General features: G+C 49.3%; 4 protein-coding genes across 4 annotated transcripts; 3 read left to right on the top strand and 1 right to left on the bottom strand.

The window, feature by feature from the left end:
- Nucleotides 1-377: 377 nt before the first annotated feature.
- BO88DRAFT_354831 (putative fermentation associated protein (Csf1)) lies at nucleotides 378-10,327 on the bottom strand. The gene is made up of 3 exons (XM_025703684.1): nucleotides 10,083-10,327; nucleotides 9,999-10,034; nucleotides 378-9,934 (listed from the first exon to the last, which is right to left on the bottom strand). The coding sequence occupies exons 1-3, from the start codon at nucleotides 10,136-10,138 to the stop codon at nucleotides 403-405; spliced, it is 9,624 nt and encodes a 3,207-aa protein (XP_025568275.1). The 5' UTR covers nucleotides 10,139-10,327; the 3' UTR covers nucleotides 378-402.
- An 855-nt stretch (nucleotides 10,328-11,182) lies between these two features.
- BO88DRAFT_327889 (OSTA/TMEM184 family protein) lies at nucleotides 11,183-12,945 on the top strand (the record flags this gene model as incomplete). The annotated part of the gene is made up of 4 exons (XM_025702529.1): nucleotides 11,183-11,215; nucleotides 11,269-12,282; nucleotides 12,340-12,698; nucleotides 12,768-12,945. The coding sequence occupies 4 exons, from the start codon at nucleotides 11,183-11,185 to the stop codon at nucleotides 12,943-12,945; spliced, it is 1,584 nt and encodes a 527-aa protein (XP_025568274.1).
- Nucleotides 12,946-13,773: 828 nt separating this feature from the next.
- Nucleotides 13,774-15,543, top strand: BO88DRAFT_14406 (uncharacterized protein). Its single transcript, XM_025701472.1, has 2 exons — nucleotides 13,774-14,023; nucleotides 14,100-15,543. Exons 1-2 carry the CDS (start codon nucleotides 13,900-13,902, stop codon nucleotides 15,392-15,394), a joined length of 1,419 nt encoding a protein of 472 aa, XP_025568273.1. The 5' UTR covers nucleotides 13,774-13,899; the 3' UTR covers nucleotides 15,395-15,543.
- Nucleotides 15,544-18,830: 3,287 nt separating this feature from the next.
- On the top strand, nucleotides 18,831-19,794 carry BO88DRAFT_448291 (SUR7/PalI family protein; the record flags this gene model as incomplete). The annotated part of the gene is made up of 3 exons (XM_025710427.1): nucleotides 18,831-18,950; nucleotides 19,026-19,397; nucleotides 19,456-19,794. 3 exons carry the CDS (start codon nucleotides 18,831-18,833, stop codon nucleotides 19,792-19,794), a joined length of 831 nt encoding a protein of 276 aa, XP_025568272.1.
- Nucleotides 19,795-19,879: the final 85 nt, after the last annotated feature.

Below are 19,879 nucleotides of genomic sequence, written 5' to 3'. Positions count from 1 at the left end.
ACCTTTTTGATTACCCCCTTATTCCGGTTATTGGAAGAGGCCCTATTCGGGCTCTCCTTTGGATGATACTATTCTGGCATGAACCACTATTGTTGTGTATGTGCTGTGAGACTGTGTGTAGAGATCCCAGGTGACTATTGATAGTTGATGCTGGTCAGCTCATAGTTAAATTTGATATGCAGAAGAAACTTCTGTCGTCTCCGGCTTGTGACTAGGGCATATCCTGATTGGATGATTGAAAAACATCTTACAGTAGGACTACACCGGGTCCTAATGGAATCATAAAAGTACCTTGATATATCAGGATCTTTTTCAAAATAGCCTCAGGTACAACGTGGAATATTACTTAGTGATAATGAATTTATTGTTATTTGTAGAAATTATATACAGAACCGCGTGAAATCAGGAAGAGCCTAAAATCTTCGCGTACGCATCCTCCACCTCCTTGGCAATCTCCAGAAGCGTGACGATGACAATTTGATGAGTAATGTTGGGCAGCTTATCCCGTTGAAGTCCAATCCATTCCAACGGTGGCGTCGCCTCGCCCATATCGCGGAGTTGAGGGGTCTCGATCACCGGTGTTTCCAGCGCCACATATGTATACCTCGACTGTGGAACATTGACTACCGCCGTGATCTTCTCATGCGGCTCATTTTTGTCGCCGCTGCCTTCCGCATCAAATGCGCCAGTGATCCGAACCGCTGATGGGGGCAGCGGCTTCCCGAGTCGAGTAGCCAAGGCACGAGAATGAGTCTCCCACATATCTCGGATGAAACTGATGCGTGAGTAGTTCCAACCGACATCTACCTTGCCCTCGAATGTGCTCTGGAAGATATACTCAATCTGCTGAGAGCCCGGGACCTGCCAGGTCTGCATGCGAGCCACAAGCCGAGGAACCTTCAGAATAGTCCCTCCCCTGGATCCCGTGACACGATTGGCGATCTCATTCACAAGTAGCTCTTCCGTATCCATAGGCCCGGACCGCACAATGTTTGAGAGCGCAACACGAAGCTGGCCCAGGGTTAAGCCTAATGCACTGTGTATTTTGCTGTCCTGCAAGGAGACATCAAACCGAGCCTGTGCATCATGTGCCTCCAGCTTGAACACATGATTGTCGAAGAATGAGCTTGGAAAGACGCCTATGCTGACGGTGTTGATACTGACAACAACTCCGGTGTGCAAGGTGATTGGTGCCGTCTCGATCTTGTCTTCCTCCCGTTTGGAGATTTCCCTGGACGAGACCTCCGCCTTCTCCGAGAAGGTCGACGTCTTTCGGCGCAGGTACCGTTCCACATCTCGTAGAGAAGCTTCGTACGCCGCTTGCTTGTCTTGCACAAGTCGCTGCCACGCCTGGTATAATGCCAGCGACTGTGATGCAGTCAGGCTTGTGCAAAAGACTTGCACTTTGTCCCCATCCAGTATGCTAAAGAGACGTTCTCCAGGAGCGTCATCCGTCTGCCGAACATTGTACATCAAGAAGGCAAAACTGGAGATGTGAGCTATCAAGAATGGTTGATAGTCAAAAGAGACCTTGACTTGTAGCTGAAGCCAAGATATGGATGCCTGAATAAGAGGCGTCTTGTTGACCTGAGGACTATTTGGCCAATTAATGGACGTGGCTATCTTGAGGCTCTGAAGCTCAACCAAACCGCTCATTCGGCCCTTGCTCTCAATACCTAGTGTGTTGAAGTTGATGCAGAGTGTCTGCTCCCAATCGGAGGTCTTCTTCGAGGAAAGCCATAAGTCATTGATGGCGAACTGCGCTTTTCCTAGCGTAGACCCTAAGTCGAGTTGGATTTCCAACTTCTCGATCGAAATTGTGGTATTCCATGGGAAAGCGGGGGTCGCTGCGACTTGTTGATATCGCTGCACGATATATGCCTGCGTCTCCGTGGGCTGTGGCTCGGGCGGAGGGGCAGTGTCTACCTCGTCACTTGAAGGAACCCAAATTTCACGGAAGAGCAGAAGATCTTGAACCTGCTTCGCGTTGAGGGCAACTTCCATCGGACTCACTCTCAGAACGACCGAGATCCCTTTCGACCTCCCTAGGTGTTTGCTGTTCATGAGAGACATGACCATAGACTCAACCTCAAAGCTAGCGGTTGACTCGTTTGAGTACACATGCTTCACGGATGCTTGCAATGAGTTGAAAGACACCAAGAGGGCTAGGAATCGCTCTTGATCATCTGACTGCACGGTATTGACTGTCACATATACACTGTCAAAGCGTGTCGTAGCTGCTACTCTCGCGATGGGTTGGCAGCTTAAGCTGAACTCCTGTTTGCAAATCAAGATGCCTACATTAACCTTGCACCGACCAAGAATTGAACCTGGTCCTTTGTCATCAAGAGGGGTCTCCTGCATCAACTTCTGCGACTGCAGCATCATAGCATTGGACGGTCTCCTCGACTTTGGTTGGTCGCCCATGGCTTCCTTTATAGTAGAGGTCATCTGCTTGATCAGGGGAACCAGGCTCGGGTAGAGGACATTTGTAGAAGCGTCGACCTTCAACTCCGCATTGAGAGCAGAGTCATCTCGCCCGTTGTCCTCGAATTGGACTTTCAGAGCTACTCCTGGAGCTCTGAATGTTGCAGTAGCTGTTCCATCTCCTTGTATGTAGTGCCCGTAAGTTGACCCAGGAAGCCTGCCGTCTTTCAAAGGTGGCGCTAGCATTGCCTGTGTATCATCTGTGTGCCGCCCTCGTAGGGACATAACGGCTCCGGCAAAGTCAACGTCAACCAGAACGGAGCGGAAGCGCTTATTTCCAAAGAGTGGCCGGTGTTTGGTGCTATCATCAGATGGCTTTGTCACTAAAGTGGCGTTGGCCTCTCGGATAGTTCGTGCAGCAGAGGCAAGAGAGTTCCGAATCACGCTCGCTGGCAAGATAAAATCAGAAGTAGCGCGTATGTCTAGAGATTTCCCTGCAGCTTGGAAGGCTAGTCGAACCTCCTTTCCGGCTGAAGAATATGCCACATTGAAAACCAGTTCTGGCAACAGAGCAGAATTAAGCGAGCGCTTCCGTCTATTACCAAAAACAGGCACCATCTGCAACTGGACGTCCTCAATTCGAAGCTTAGCGGCATTTGCTTTCTTGTTGGACAATTCCACACGTTTGATGGAGAACACCAGATCATCAGGTCTACGTCCAGATGCCATTGGTGGTACACCTGCCATGTTCCAGCCAATCTGAATATCGTTGAAGTCAAGGGAGTACATCGAGTCGAACAGTCCTTCGGAGGAAGCGCTATCCGTAACGTTGATGCTTGGGATTTCCTGTTCCTTGCCTTCCGTGTGGCCGCGATGTCGCAGTCGCTTGAATCGCTTCACCTCCTGAGAAAGATCTAACGTTTTTATGCGTTCCTGCAAGTGGGCAGCCATATCCACCACCAATGCGGCGGTCTCTGGGAAAAGCTCGATATCGCATCCTTTGCTGGTTAAGTGGAACAATCGTCGAGTTTCCCCACTCTCTCTGGTCGTCGAGGTACCCTGAAGCTTAGCGTCGATTGCAAAAGTACAGTATGAGCGGCTGCGATGTGCGTCTTCCTTCCTCAAATCAAAGCTTATGTTCGATGTATCGATATGGAATTCCGGGTATTCCAAGGCATGTCCTGCCTTGAGGCCGTTGTCCAGGTGAAGGCGCACCATACCGAGGCTGATGTCCATATCTGCGGTATAGCTCTTGCCGTTCAGCCCTGGTGCCCTGGCATGAATAGTTGTCCCCGCCATCGTCATGCGTGCTTTGTACAGGATGCTGTGACTCTTAGACACGCTTTGCTGCTGTGGAGGAGGTCTTTTCTGGGCAATATTCTCGTTAAAATGTAGCCGCAGGACTTCGAGACTTTGCTTCAGATCGTCAAGCAAATGCGAGATTTCTGGCTTGGATAGGGCACCAAGAAGGCTTCGCACAGCGCTGGCCTCTACTCTTATCAATTCAATAGTGACATCCACTTCCACATCAGTGCGGGCCGAGGAGACATCAGCAATGACTCGACCATTGATAGGAGGTATCTCCAATGTCGAAAGGGAACGCCACTTGCCGCCTTCGCTTGATAGGAGCGTATGTGCGTTCTTCTTCAAGTCAAAGTCTACTTCAATCTTCGATCCAAATTTCGGTGTGATTGAAGTTCGTGCCACTTCTCCAGCGATGACATATGTCAGCGATGGAAGCACACAAAAGCTTAGTCGGTAATCGTCCAGGAACATGGCAACGTGGAAATTAGTGCGCACTCGCTTCTTCGAAGGAGTTTCGTCAAGCGGCGGCTCATGTGATGGTAATTCCACACTATTCACAAGCTGTTGTATGAAACGAATCTCGTCCTCTATCAACCGATCAGCAGTATGTGCGAGGCCTAGCACATCTTCCCTCATGTCATAGCGGAGTTTCCTGCAAGAACCAGCAATCTTCCATTCGTGGTTCAACTCTGTCTCGTTTTCTTCAGTTGAAAGAGAACAGTACATATGAGGACTACTGACTTTCCAGAGCATGAGAGCTTTGGAAGCGCTGGAGAGTTCAGAGAAGCAAGCTTCGGAGCTCAACAACAAGCTCATGGTTTCCGGACTCTCTGCGCTGGGAGGTTTTTGCACAAGCGAGCTCCTGAGGGCTTTACCGGTCAACGCTAGCTTTATATTGATACCATCAAGAATGATCGACCCCAGGTCAGCTCCAAAAATCACTTGGATTTCGGTGAGCTTTTCTATGCCACTTTCACTACTCTGGGGCGGAGGCGTAGATTCCAGTGTGACTGTAGACATTGTTTTCAGGACTCCTTCCACAAGATCTAGGATCTCCCATCGTAAGTGGAGGCCAACGGAAGAGCAATACGACTGTATGACTACTGCCTCTTTCAGTCGGCGCCCTTGGTCTGTCGATGGTAGTTCACTGGGCTGAACTGAGACGGCAGTCGACAAATCTTCCACAATAAAATCACTCTCTTTCGGCCCAGGGTCGATAGAGAAGCGAAATAGCTTCACCGTAGAAGTGAACATTAGGCTTGTCAAAGTCTTCTCGGAATCGGAATCGGAATCAGAAGTGTTCCATATCCTTCGCATCACATAGCTCTTTTCAACATGGGCTAAATCCCAGGCTCGCCATTGATCAAAATCAGAGAGTACCACAGTTCTAGCGTTTGAAGGAAGCACAAAATCATCATGGAGGCAATGTGCTGCCAACACCTGGCGCTGATCCGGCGACATATGGGAGTAGACATTTCGCAAGCGAGAAATGATTTTCCAGGAGTCGTGCTGTCGCAGGTGGGAACGTGCAACTCTAAGCACGTACGATATGCGAACAAGAAATGTTGGATCTGGAATGTCCGTGGCTCGTTGGGTAAGGAAGTGTATGAGATACTGCAACCGCCTGTTTCCGATTGATGAGCTCTGTTGGAATGAGGATGCAAGGGAATCCGACATTGTAGTTGTTCGGCGGACTAGATAGGCGAGGTGCTCCACGGATTTTGTGGAAGTCACAGTGTCGAATGATCTGACCTGAAAGTTTGATCTCACGTTAGGATTGGCCACAAGCCAAAAGTTCATGTCGCCAAAGATACAACTGAATTCGGCTTTTTGTTGACACATCTCAGAACTGGTTCCTTGGACAGATATCGAAAGATTGCGTGCAGCCGCATGCACAATGGAGCTTTTATTTATGCCCGAAAGGAGATCGCCCTTTTGCCTCTCCACCTTTGTCCTAAATTCAGTCTGCAAATGAGACACTTCGACCGTGTACTCGTCACGAGAATGAATATCACCATTCGTAGCTAATTCAGAGTTGACCAGATTGACGAGTATCGAAGGAGCTTTTATGGCAACATTGGTGCACGTCTTTGGTTGCCTCATTGACTTCTCATATCCTACAATGTCTGATATGACCTCTTTTTGGAGAGCATCAATAATTGCAACAGGAGATTTTGGCTGAAATCGCTCAATGAAGGCAGACAGAATGTGAAGGAACTCAGGGGAGCAGGAGCCCCTGATCCCAACGGGCAGTTCAATGGCAAGGTTAGTGTAAGTCGTTACATCACTGTCGGAGAAAGAGAAAAACGGGTCGATATCCACAACGGGAGGGTTATCCCTCGGTGAAGTACCATCTTTGCGCAAGTCCTTTTCCGAAGGAAGTTGTGATGTATCAAGGACGGTCTTATGGAGAGAGAAGTCCGGCATGACCCACGCATTTGACACACCAGATATGCTTACTGATCCATCCTTGAACGTATCCGGGTACTTAGGTGCTGTAGGAGTTGAACCGACTGTCGCTGCCCGATGCAGCTTTTGATTCCTCACAATTCTAGATGGCATATTTGTTGGTCGAGTGGCTGTACGTGTTTCTCGTTTAGGCACGCTCTTCACGCTCAACGTATCTTGCAGAACCAGAAAGCTTCTCGAACTCAGATTGCTTCTGGCTGCAGAAAAGCGTCGCCTCGGGGGTTGCAGGGACCCTAAGTTGGAATGTTTCGAAATAGGCTCAGGCATTGTAGGTATAGGAATAGTCGGTGGTACAGAGTCATCTTCATTGTGCTGCAGCGAGTCGGGATCCATGTCCTCCCAATCCATGAGTAGCCACGGCGTCCGCTGTGTCCTTTTATCATGCACCTTGATATGCTCCTGTTGTAGTTTCCGGCTTTCATTAATGTCACTTCTTCTTTGAACCATCATAATCTTCAAATTAGACTGGAACAGCGCGAGTGGCGTGATTTCCGTATGCAGCAGACTTCCGAATCGACCCAAGAACTGGTAGTCGATTGCGGCTATGGAAAGGTCCGGTATGAGGAGCTTCATCCGCTTGGAAAACTTTGCATTCGCCAGATCATTGAACTCTGTCGTTATTGGCCCAGACATGACCATCAGCGCGGCTTTGTCTAGGAGAACAGAAAGATGGATAGAATCCACCTTGGCCCGTAAGAAGGTGACATCATGAAGCTGGATCGGAGATAACGGTGGCAGCGCATTTTCCTCATTGTCAAATGTCAAGTCAAAGCTTTGCAAAGCTGCTACAAGACAGCTCAAGAATTCGGGCGAGCACTCTCCAATAATGCGACCAACTCCAAAGTCCCAATTGCAGACATACGTAGGTTCAGCAGGGGGCAGTCCGAATAGACGGTGGCCGTATATAGAAACACCATCGATGAAAAGTTGGGTCTCCGCGGGAAGGACTTTCTCCTCTATCTCGCTAGATTCTAAGCCCACCTTGAGAGGGGCTAGGGAGAACTGCAAGTCCATGTAGTAGTTCGTGAATCGAAGGTCAGCCTCCAGAAAAGGCGCGGTAAGCCTTAGACAGTCGGAGTAACCATAAATATTTCCTGGGAAGAGCGCGCAAGGACTGTTAACAGTTACGTGCACGATCACATCGAGGTCGTTCGACTTCTTATTTGGGTTGACTCCGCCATGCGATCCAGACTCCTCCTGCTGGTATGCGTGCTCCTGATACTCCTCTAGAGTTTTGAAATGCATTTCCTCTCCAAAGTAGTTCTCTCTGATTGTCATGAATGACCGTATCAAAAACCCAAATAGGTAGAGCCTGGGAGAAAACCCGTCAATGTTTAACAACAAAGTATCTGTCAGCTCCGGGGATGTTGACAGATAGTAGTTATATGAACCATCAATGAAGAGGCTTTTCAACGTGGCAGTCGATTTATCTTGCAGAAAGGAATGTAGCGTATCCCATACTGGAGTCAGATAGTCTATGCCTCCATCCTCCAGTTTGACGCTGAACCCAACAGTATTCTGCTCAGGCTGATACTTGCTCAAAGGAATGCTGATGTCGGAATTGAGAGTCGTGCCTTTGATAGCCAATGAGCGATTGTCATTCAGGTCCGAAGGGTTGCTGACAATGTTCATATCATTGACGTTCAGAAACAAGCGAAAGTTGTCAAAAGACAGTTTGAGCTTGTATATGAACGGTACAAACGTGTGATAGTCCTGTGGGGGGCCCGACGCCCAGTCAGAGACGAGATCCGTCACAAGAAAAATATGATCGCGCAGTAGAAATAATTCCATATCGGTGCTTTTAACGTCGAACACCCAGGTCCGAAGGCTGTTCCAAGATAGTGGTACGGAGAGATCGCAGCTAACAAGTTGTCTAGGACATTGCCACAATAGCGCATGGTTGACACTGGACAACATCTTGGTTTCTCGAAAATCGAGGTCAAGCTGGCTATGGAATCCTGAGGCCGATGCTACCATATCCATGGCATAATTTATGGTGGAATCGCCCGCGACACGGAGTGAAAGCCATCCGAAAGGGCGTATGTCAGGGCCAATATGACCTTTATCCCCGTCTCCTGCGCGCGATTGCCTTCGGCTTGATTGCTTTCGGAGTTTGGAAACACCTCGTATTGCGTCAGCACGGCCTTTCCACTGCCAATCCTTTGAAGGCTCCCGGGTTGGGATACGCACGGTCAACTCTTCGTTTATTTCGATCCGTAGGCGAAATACCGAGTTCTTTCTCAGCTCACCGGGGGTCAGCGGGTCAACCGGCTGCGAGCTTTTGTAGGCATTTGGGAAAAATATATTTTGCAAGCCTACTCGCTCTCTATCAGCCCAAGGACCATAGTTGATAGTGCCGCCGCCGATCTTCACATCGATTCCCCATTCCGGAGGTGGTGCGCCATTGATATCCGATGCCGAAGGTGAAGGTGCCGGTGTCGGTGCCGGTACCCCGGGGGACGGCTTGACACAACCAGGGATATCCCAGTAGTATGCTACAGTCATGCTAGGACTGTCAATCAGTGTGGAAAACCTGGCATATTCGACAGGGTTCCACTCTTCGTGGTCATCCTGGGAGCTTTCATCCAAATATCGAGAAAGACCAACCCAACGTGTGTCATCGGGGATGTCGGCCGAGCTTCGAGGAGCCGCCTCTGCATTCTTCTCGTGTATGTGGAATGATTCAACAGAAGTCTGGAAGTACGGGATAAGATCACGGATACTGTGCCAGACCCGGCGCTTTTGCAGTTGGTAATTGAAAATCGTGTCGCGTTTGCGTTTCGTTTCCATTTGCTCCGACCGGGTTGAACCGAGGCTTTTTGCAGCAGCGATCTGATTCTGCTTGAAGTCCGGGTTGGGTCGCATCTGTATGACCGGGTGGGTGAAGTCAAAAGAGAACACTTGCCGGTATAGGTCGAGGGGACCAGAATCGCAGGCTTCGATCAAACCCGTGGCGCCATCAAAGATGGCAGTCAGGACAGATTTTGTATTTTCGTTACCCATGACGATAGCACCTTTGTCACACTCGATTCTGATGGGCAGGAGCCGGAGCAATCTAGATAGGCTCTCCCCTACCTCTGGCCCATTGCCTTCCGAAGGCGCAGACGCAACCGTCTCCTTCATCTCGCTATTGCGACGACTGCCATGGAGATCGGACGCCTGGTCAGGCGTATGTCCCGCAGAACCATCCATTGTATCATCTTTCAGTCGGGAATCCAGGGCATTGCTTCCAGGATACTGCGGTCTGGTGAACGATGGCGCGGGCGGCGGGGGGCTGAAGCCCGCAAGGATTCCTTCGTAGGCTGGAGTTCGATTATATACAAACCACTCCAGACCGTAAAGCTTGGCGGTAATGCGACAAGGAAGCGAGTTCGTACTTTTCAGCCCCCCTTGTTCGCCTAGATCGCTATTGTTGCTCGCGCGGGCACTGGCGGTTCCATTGTGTTGGGTTTCATCCTGTGATTGTTGATTGTCGGGTCTACCATTCGCAAGGTCCGTCTGCCTCACTGAGTGTCTCCAGTAATGCCATGTTATAAAACCTCCATGCACAAAAATAGTTTCGTTCACCCCATGGTATCGGATGCCTTTGAAGAAGATCCTGCCTCCCAACAGGGATATCTGAAGCGCACGGATGTCGACATAGGCACGATAGTAATGCCAAGTATAAGCGCGGATTCCGTATGACAAAAGGGTCGCAAAGAGGCGATTGAAGTAGAGTAAGAAGAACAATACACTGGGTAGTATGATCGTTAGCGGGTCACCTTGTAGAGAAAGGGGAGAGTATGAATAGAACCCACAGGATGCAGGAGACAATGAGCTCAAGGAGGAAGAACCTGAATGCATGTTAGCCATTGTAATATGAATGCGACATCAAAACTAACCAGTTGAAGCTTGGATCCGGGGTCAGCGATAAAGCTGTCAAGCTTGTGCTGGCCATGTCGCAATATCCTCCTACCAGAACCCGTGTACTTCGGGAACATGGTGACTCGGCGAAACAATCAATGCGCCGTCAATGAGAGCCGGAATAGGAGGAGAAGCATAGTTCAAACAATATGGAAAATTCGCGACAGCCCTTCAAGTAGTATAGAACAAGGAAAAGGGGGCCCCAGGTTCCTTGAAACTGAGGCTGGAATGGCGGGTTGGATTACAAAAAGATGGTGGAGAGGACGGGGAAGCTCCGACGGAGGGACGGGCGGCGGACGCGCACTAGACCAGCTTAGCTCAGACTAGGCTGCCGTCACGGAACCAGTCACAGAGTGTCAGTAGGCGGTGTCTCAAGCTAGAGCGGAGGAATGGGCCTGATGGATAAGGATCCCACCCCCCCGATGTCCACGCAATATTCACCGCACGACCTTGCTTTCTCTCCCACCCGTCATGCGAGGGAGCTCTTCGCTTTGGAAGGTCTTGGGAAGTTTTCAGCTCCACGATTATACCCGTCCGATGATCATGTCCGGCGCTTGGTGACATTCTGGTGGTCTGAAACGGAATGCTCTGCCCGCGGACACTGCCTTGAAAGCGCACGCGGTCAACTACCGCGATTACCGATAACTTGTTGATCATGAGTAGCATTTCATCCTTCGGTGGTACAGGCTCGAGCCTGGCACGAGCGGTGGTGATAGTCGCTGGTGTTTCTGCGCTGGTAGCTTCACTTCTGTCTCTCCTGTGAGCAAGCTCTCCTTCCCCGCTGCCCCTGGTGGCACCCCGAAGGGTACATGTGCTGATAACAAACGATCATCTCGGTCTTAGGTCCATATGGCTTCAGACGTACGACCATCCAGACCTTCCATCTCATCCTAGTTCTGTTCTGATCGTGCCATAGGAAAAATTATCGAAAACCACTCCTCCAGCGATATGTTGTCCGCATACTGTTGATGTCCGTCTCCACTTGTATGGACAACCATGTTGGCGCAATGCTGATTGCAATAGGGTCCCTATCTATGCGGTTTCCTCCTGGGCTAGCATTATATCCTTGAAAGCGGCGATGTGGCTGGACCCCGTTCGCGATGTCTACGAGGTAAGATATGCGCGCCGACAACTGGCTGGCCACATGCTTACAGTGCACTGCAGGCGTTCACGATCTATACCTTCTTCCAACTACTCATTAACTTTCTTGGAGGCGAGAGAGCATTGATTATAATGACTCATGGACGTCCTCCAATCCAACATGCTTGGCCATTGAACCATATCCTGCCCAAAGTGGATATCTCCGACCCTCAGACCTTCTTGGCTGTCAAGCGTGGGATTCTTCAGTACACATGGCTTAAGCCAATCCTGGCTATCATCTCTATTGTCATGAAAGCGACGGACACTTATCAGGAAGGCTATCTGGGCTTGACATCGGGGTATCTCTGGACGGGTATCGTGTACAATGTCAGCGTGACCATAAGTCTCTATTCGTTAGCCATGTTTTGGGTCTGTTTGCACAACGACCTGGCACCATTCCGTCCGGTTCCTAAGTTCCTCTGTGTCAAGCTTATCATTTTTGCTTCTTACTGGCAAGGCTTTTTTCTGTCCATCTTGCAGTGGCTGGGTGCTCTATCCAACGGCGTGGCGGGATATACACCCGACAATCTCGCCGCTGCGATTCAGGACAGTTTGATCTGCTTTGAGATGCCATTTTTCGCCATTACCCACTGGTACGCTTTCTCCTGGCATGACTACGCCGACTCCACCATTTCAGCTGCCCGTCTGCCTGTGAAGTTTGCCCTTCGCGATTCCTTTGGTATCCGCGATCTTATTGAAGACACGAAGATGACCCTTCGAGGAGAAAATTACGAGTACAGACTCTTTGATTCCGGTGATCACATCATCCCTCATGCCGAGTCCAACTCCCGTGTCAGGCGAGTGATGCACGGCATGCGGTATGAGCGTGGGGGCAAAGCGAAGTACTGGATTCCCAAGCCTGGCGAGGTTAACAGTCGGACGCCATTGCTGTCAGGGTCTGAAGGAAGCAGTCGCGATCGACGAAGCAGCACGCTCAGTCGATTTCGATCAAACAGTGACATTGAGGAGATGGGTCTTGACGATGAGGATGAGAGACTCTTTGCCAATGCACGCACTCTTGAATTCGGTGATTGGAATGTAAGTCAAGCTGTATGGCGCTCTAGTCCAGGACATCGATGGGCTAATTGCAATCAGTATCCCGTGATCACGGCCAATGAAGTGCCGGAGGATCAACGGCAAATACACCACCGAAGCTCCCCAAATCTACAAAATCCTGGAGCGGTGAAACGGACGCGAAAGCACCGTAAGTCCCGCATCAACAATGGCGGAGGCACCCCACGAAGTGAAGGCAGCTCCCGTAGTTCTCGCAGGGAACCCCCCAACGGTCGCCAGACAGTTCGTCAGGAGACTAGCTCATCCATATCCCACAGCTCCCAGCGCAGTCAGCTGGTGGACTTGGTAGTGGAGGACCACAAAGCAGAGGAGGCGGAAAGAGTGCATACACAGAAGGCGTTCGGATCGACCTGGCTGGAGCCCGACCAGAGGCACTTCCAGTATGTTGCAACATCTCATATATCTCATCATCCTGCCGCGGAACGGAACAGCACTGACCTCTCATTTAGGAGACCCTCTGGGGAGCCAGTTGATGAACGGCCAAGCTATCTTGAGAATAGCGCGGATGGCACGATAGAGAATACCAGGGCTGCAAGCCCAACCGATCGAGCAGAGGATGAGGAACCGACGACGCGGCCAAATTGGGCATACGGAGGGCTGGAAGAGGAGAATGTGTGGGATCGCTAGGAGAGCAGAGCTTGCTTCATGCACAGACCCATCCCCACCAATTTCAGTGGCTTTATTACATATGGGGGCGCATCTGCAAATATTTCTTGAAGCATAGGATATGTAAGATGAATGAAACCATGAAATGTTTTATCGATACGAGAAGACAGGAGATGAAGGATGAAACCAGGGGAAAGCTGCGAAAGTTGATTTTGGGGGGGACACTACAGTCAGGCACCGAGTATCTAAATTTGTTTCCGTCTAATGAGTGATCTGGTGTGTGTGAAGTGTGAATGCCACCTGCTGCTGGCCGGATCACACATCCTCAGCGATCCGAGCAAATGGAGGGCAACCATTAGGCGCCGAGAGGGTGACATGGCTATCAGTTGATGGATTGATGGCTGATCGACACGCCGACACGCTGTCGAAGAGGGGCAGATCGTGGCGGTTATTGGTTGCCAGCTAGTTTAGCGGGTGCCTTGGACTGCATGGCACCATCTCTTTAGCTGCTCTGCTACTTCCAATCTCCCATTATTGATGAATCAGGGGGACAATAGCATCAAGCGGTCGGCGCTTTTTTTGTTGTTTACTACTTTGACACTTATCGCGGGGAGGGAAATGGGACAGTTGGGAGAGATGGTTGGTCACCATAACCCTACTCTTGTCCCGCTTCCCTCCTTCATCTTCCTGCTTATTTACTCGCTTTCTTTGTTTTACTTTTAACCTTCCCAGCCTCTCTTTCTCACTCACACTCTCATATCAGCGCCCTCGTGGGCCCCCCCTCCTCCTCCCGGACCCTCCGATTTAATTCTCCTGCATCCCCGCTGGGCAGATGTCTCGTATTAGTGTTTCATTGACCTGCTTCGTGCATCGCCTGCTCGCGCCTTTGCTGCCTGCCTTTTCTTCCGGTCCCCACCCAGTCCTCCCTCTCTGGCCACTGGGCGATGGAGCATCACTGCTGATGCGCTGGCAGCCATGATGCAGGCAATTGAGCAGGCAGGCTCCATATTCACTGGCTGGATATCTTCCTGTTTGTTCTGCCTGAGCGGGAGGGGCGACGATGAGAGCTTTCATCATCAACAGGCTATGAAGCAAAAAGGTATAGCTTTCCCCATACTTTCCTCTCCCACAACTCCTCCCTCTCAGACATGGGGACTGACTGTCGTCCCTTGCAGGTGTCGAACGAGAAATGAAAGTATGCCATACTCAACCACATCTCGTTCCTCCGATGAACCTCACCGGCTATGATGACTTGCCCAGTCCAAGCCCTCAGCCTCGGGTATCATCGCTACAGTCATGGGTGGTTGAGGGCAGGACCCGGGCATCGCGAGCATCGAATCGAGCTAGCATGTCGCTCAAAAGGAAGTCAACTGCTCCCGTGAGGATCAGTGGACCCTCGGAGTTTAGAAGAGTCTCAATGTTCTTGACTGAACTGGATGAATATCGTCCCCTGGAGTTGAGCTTCAATACCCCAGGTAACAGGCTCCCGGATCTTCCGAGATTTGACGACTTCCCTCTCGAGCACGACCACAAGCAGGTCATTTCACGACCCCCGCAGGCTCTCTCGTCCACCGAAATGGGCCGGATATCGCAACCGCGAACTCACCGACCCTCTTCGTCGTTCCAGCTTGCGAGAAAGCCGGTCGGGTCAGGCTCCCGTCGGTCTTCATTGCCAACCCAAGAACAGCTCCAGTTATTAGAGAAGAATCCTCCCGTCACCAGTCCCTTAATCCCTCATTTTTCACAACGTAGCTCTGCGGCCACTGGCTTGACCGCAAGTGCGATTCCTTCTACCACTCCCAGGCTGGATTTAATTGGTGGCAGCACGTCCCTGGCTAGGAACGAGCTACACCGGGACACCCACAAGGCCTCTACATCCTCGCTCCCTAGGACTCCCACCAAACCCAGCCTGCAGGACAGGCCCTTACCTTCTATTCCGACTGAGGAGGATTCCCCTTCTTCAGGCAGTACGTACCACCCACCTACCACTCCCTCCGAAAGCCGACCTCCGACCACTCCCTCGGAGAACCCCAATCGAACCCCAACCCGCTCGGGACGTGTTACCCAGTGGCTCTTTCAAACGCCCACCAAGCCAAACTTCCTTTTCTCCAACCCAAGCAAAATCAGCGACAAGGGGCCATTTCGCATCCGGTCGCGGACGCTGAGCGGCTCTACGCTCGCATCAACCATTACCAATCTCACCGGAGGGCACAAGGCCACCCCGTCTCTCGCCAGCGGCACGACAGTAGCCCCAACGATGCCAACATCGAGCACTGAATCACGGAATTTTGACCTTCCTCTTGGCAGCCCATTCTCACCTAAGCAGACCTTTCCAACCGTGACAGAAGAACACAACTATCCCACAATCTATGAGGGCGAACAGCCACAGCACCAGGAGCCCGAAGTCTATGACGAGATGCTTACCCAATATTACGAGTATCGTCATTCCGCTGTTGGTGTAGCATTTTGATCTGTCCGGTTCTTTTCTTCTTTACTGTCATTCAAATTAAAGCTTTTCACTTTACCTCTCGGTCAACGGCCTTGATTTGCGTACTACCCTTTTGTCGATATTTATACCCCTGCTCATGGGAAGTATTTATCCTTTCCAGCCTTAATGATCCAGTCGCTTACAGACCCTACTTTGGAGGGTCGTTCCTATATACGCTCGCTTTCTTTACATACCCCAGCAGCAGCAATGTATCTGATACCCTCTTGGTTCTACATATGTGCTTTTCGCTTCATCTGGGCTTCAGCTAGATAATATATCATGAATCAACAAGTGTTTCTGGTCCATAAACTAGCTAGGTTATGGGCAAGGCAAATGAGGCCACAGCTGCGCAATAGAGGGACAGTTATTCTAGGAAAAAAGAAGACTAAGTTGCACAGTCAATCACAGCGCAATCCATTATTCAACCCTATTAATTTTAACTAAGAATAATACATTCCTCATTCTTCCCTATGGGACCTTAGTCAACTCAATCGCCCTTTTCCTTGTAACCCGTCGGGATGAGAAATAAACACAGCTATCACGCGTTCTGAACCGTTGACTGCAATTTGGTACTCCCTGATCCGTAGTAAGACTGAATGCCCTGTAGAATTCATCTTGAGAGTGTGCTTCTGCGGGTCGAATATCGGCACTATCAACAGTTTGCCATCGTCAGCATGTCTCAACCTCGTCGGCCAGAGTTTGTTGAGAATAGCAATATATCAGTCATCTAGTCTTACCAGTGACAAGGGGGTTGAAACCCACCTAATCAAGGGTTAAATCAACTAAAATATTAGAAGCGTCAGAGAAACTTACTTCTCGTACAGTTGTGAATGCGAGACGATAACATAACATCCTCCATATTTTTAGATCATTGTAGAGGACCCTGAAAACTGTTATCACTTTCAATATTAGTACCCTGACACTGCGCTCAATATGTCGTTACTAGGTCCAGCATTTCCCTTAGTAAGTAGCTAATCAGCGCTGGAACTCGTCGACGCCGAGTTGAGTAGTCGATCTTGAGTAGTCAGTGTTAAATAGAAATCTTTTTTATATTAATAGTATGGAACAATCCACTTTGGAAGAAGATATTATACTATGGTGAATATTCGTAAATGGTACTAGATGTTTCCTTACCATATATGTCATACTGGCTTTATATAGTAGGAAGTAGTATCTCCTGCTGAATCAACAGCAGGTCTAGCGCATTCTGAAGGGTGACTATATACTAATTAGTCCTCTGGGTTGCTTCACTAATAGTATAGCGCGGAGGCACTCGAGTACCATCGTGGCATGAGAGAATGTATATACATGCGGTACGTAAATAAATATGGCCGTACGCCCACGGAAGAAACAATTCCAGTCATTGTGGTTCAGTGATAGTAGTATCATTAGCTTTGGTGGTAGACTGGAATGTGTAGACGCCTTATGATATAGCTCCTGGGGCTCTGCTTCGGCTGGAAGAGTGTTTGGTACCAATGAACTATATCTTGTGGCTATTGCGAGGAGCAACCTCCAGTATTTGTTGGATCAATACTATCGGATCATTGTGGGCTTTGATATGAGTGTAGTACTATTGTATACTACTATCTTCTTTGGCTTGCATACATATATTGAAAGGATGATATTATATTGATCAGAGAAGATGAAAGATCGGATAGATGTAGAAAGCAGAAGATCGCGCTCAATGAGAAGGCTTAAATAGGGAGAAACCACCATGGTTGGGAATGACAGTGGCAAGTGACTTCCCAAGGCCAATGGGAGAATAGTGAAGAGCCCTGTTTGAGTGAAGTAGTAGCTGGAGTAGTATATTTACAGATCCCGTACAATATGGGATGACTGTATTTCTGATGCATCAAATGGAGCATTCTTCATGGCTAATAATTATCAACTGTCAGGATTCAACCAACGACTGATGCCTTCCTCGAAATAGCAAAATTAGATTAACTTGGAAAAGGTCAAGATCTGAGTTGGGGCCACCTGATCGCGAAAGGAATGCGGATGTTCTTGGGAAGTTGAAAACCTCCTTGACTCAAGCGCTGCTATCTGAACTTAGTTAACTGAAGCACCAGCAGAAAGTAGTAGTTTTGTGTGCGAGTAAAGTTAACCCTGTAGACGGACATCAAGCAAAGGCCAATTTAACTGGCTGAGATATGAACTACTGCCTCAGATAGTATACTACTATATCACGAAGGTGGTGAGCATTAAACTTAAGGCCTCATCTTACAGAAAGTAGACCTTCCCTTATAAAATAAGCAGAGAATGTGACATGAGCAAAGACTGGTATAGCAGTAATGTCTCTATTTGAATGTCCAGTTGCAGCTGTCCGTATCGAAGGGGCGTCTTGCTCGAAATTATATGGCATATATCATTACTTATTCTTAGTACTATAATCTTTTTAACAGCAGAAGTCCAGACTTCTCTTGGGTTGACAGTGAGAATACTTTGTGATATGAAATGAGGTTGTTTTTCGGAGGTTCCAATTCTACGTTTGTTCTGAAGATAGCAAAGAAGTGCGTATCTACAGAAAAATGTATCAAATGTGACTTGTGCCACTTCCAGGTAATATCGCCGTGTGTGGAAGACAAAGTCTCAATCGAGTGCGATGGACAAAGACAGTCTTGAATCGCTTGCATATTATTACGAATGGCAGGCACCATTTAGACTTGACACTCTGCTGAAGGGATTTCACACCATTTCTAAATATAGTAGTTGCCCTCAGATTGAAATCATATCTAAGCTAGGCTACTCCGTAATATAGAGAGAACATCTTCAAGAATTCCTCCTAAGGCCACCTCCAGGGGCATAGGCTTCAAAGTTATTGAGGATGTGTTATTACTACAGGTCTCCAATTACTACTTAGGCAAAAGTGGCTTTTGGTGGGAAACACGATGGAAGACTTTTCTAAATAGGCTATCTGTAGAGTTTGTTCTTTCAGGGTGTCATCTCTGAGTGTCAGCAATAACGCACTGTCAGGTCAACAGCGTTGTTCAGGAATCAAATGACAAATCCAGGATCTGGATCTTTTTGATTCTTACAGCTCTAATGCTCCCGGTAGGCGGGCATTCTTCAAGCGGGCGGTCCCTCAAGAATGAACATGCCAACCCTGATAAATCGGGCATGCACATTCCCAATTGCTCGCGTCGGCCAATTGGAACGTCTGGCAGTACCCGCGACCAATGCAGCTGGAGAACAGCCACGTGCTTGAAGGAGGAGAGGAAGTTGGGATCATTGCTGTCGCGCAAAGATGATGTATACCGGCCATCTCAAGGAATGATGAATACACGGCGGTTGGGATCCTTTAAGTTATCGCTCATGTCGTCTACGAGCGAGCAATTCCCCTCATGGTATCATGCTTCAGTATTCATCAATTAAGCTTTGTCGCAAACGATTCTAGTAAAGAGGCAGATCATCTTTCACCATGGGTCGCTTGGTGAACTACTTCCCCACGATAACAGCGTTTATCGCTTTTATCCTCACTTTGTTATGTCTCTTCGCAGGCACACAATTGACGGTGCTCCCAGGTGTCGATATATTCACGGTTAGTCTAAGCCCCGATCGACCCCTCTAATTGCACGTTAGTGTCTAGTCGGTCAGCTGAGATACCTCAATATAGGTTCTTTCTTCAGAACAAAGTCGAAATACGGGGATACATGACTTCTACTCCATCTATGTGATGTCCTATTGCGAAGGAGATCTCATGACAGGCAACAGACACTTCTCAAACTGCTCCAAAGCCGCATTGCCCTTTGCCTTTGACCCCTCCGTGGTGTTGTTGAATGAAACCGGTAACACCACTTCACTTTCGAACCTGGGATGGCCCGATGCCGTTACAGACGATTTCCATGCGTTCAGCATGACCAGCCGGAGTATAGGGATTTTCTACTGCATCGGAGCCGGGGCTGCAGGCTTGGCGATAGTGGGCAGATTGTATTGGCTGGTTCGGCGCGGACCACGGCAGTCCGTCATGGAATTAGCGGCATTGCTGGTAAAGAGCCCTCCCCAGACATATGATTGGGATGATCCCAGCACTAACCACGTGCTAGCTGGGGTTTATCATGCTCGGAATTTCCTCGATTATTGCGACGGTTATCGCGTTTCAATTTGTCGATCTTGTCAATGACCATGGCCGCGATATGGGTGTGAGTGCCGAGTACGGACCCCAATTTTTGGGAATGACTTGGGCCGCCACAGGGTTGATGTTGACGGGAGGCATCACCAGTTTATTGACGGTGCTGGTCGACCGGAGCCGAGCAGAGACAGGCACCCTTGCAGGTGACTGTGATGATCAAGCCAAGTCCCTCATGCACTCGGACTATGAATCAGTCAAATCCAGTGCGGAACCATCTCCCGGGGTGGAGACAGAAAAGGAGGGAAATCAGTGATGGAAAGAAGAGGAATAGGGATTGTATTTGATGGAAAGGGTAGATAGTGCGGATAGAAATGAATGGAAATGCAAGGAATAATCCA

The sequence above is a fragment of the Aspergillus vadensis genome, assembly GCF_003184925.1.
Source record: "Aspergillus vadensis CBS 113365 unplaced genomic scaffold BO88scaffold_1, whole genome shotgun sequence".
In the NCBI taxonomy this organism is placed as follows: Eukaryota; Fungi; Ascomycota; class Eurotiomycetes; order Eurotiales; family Aspergillaceae; genus Aspergillus; species Aspergillus vadensis.
This window is presented reverse-complemented; position numbering and strand designations above follow the sequence as displayed.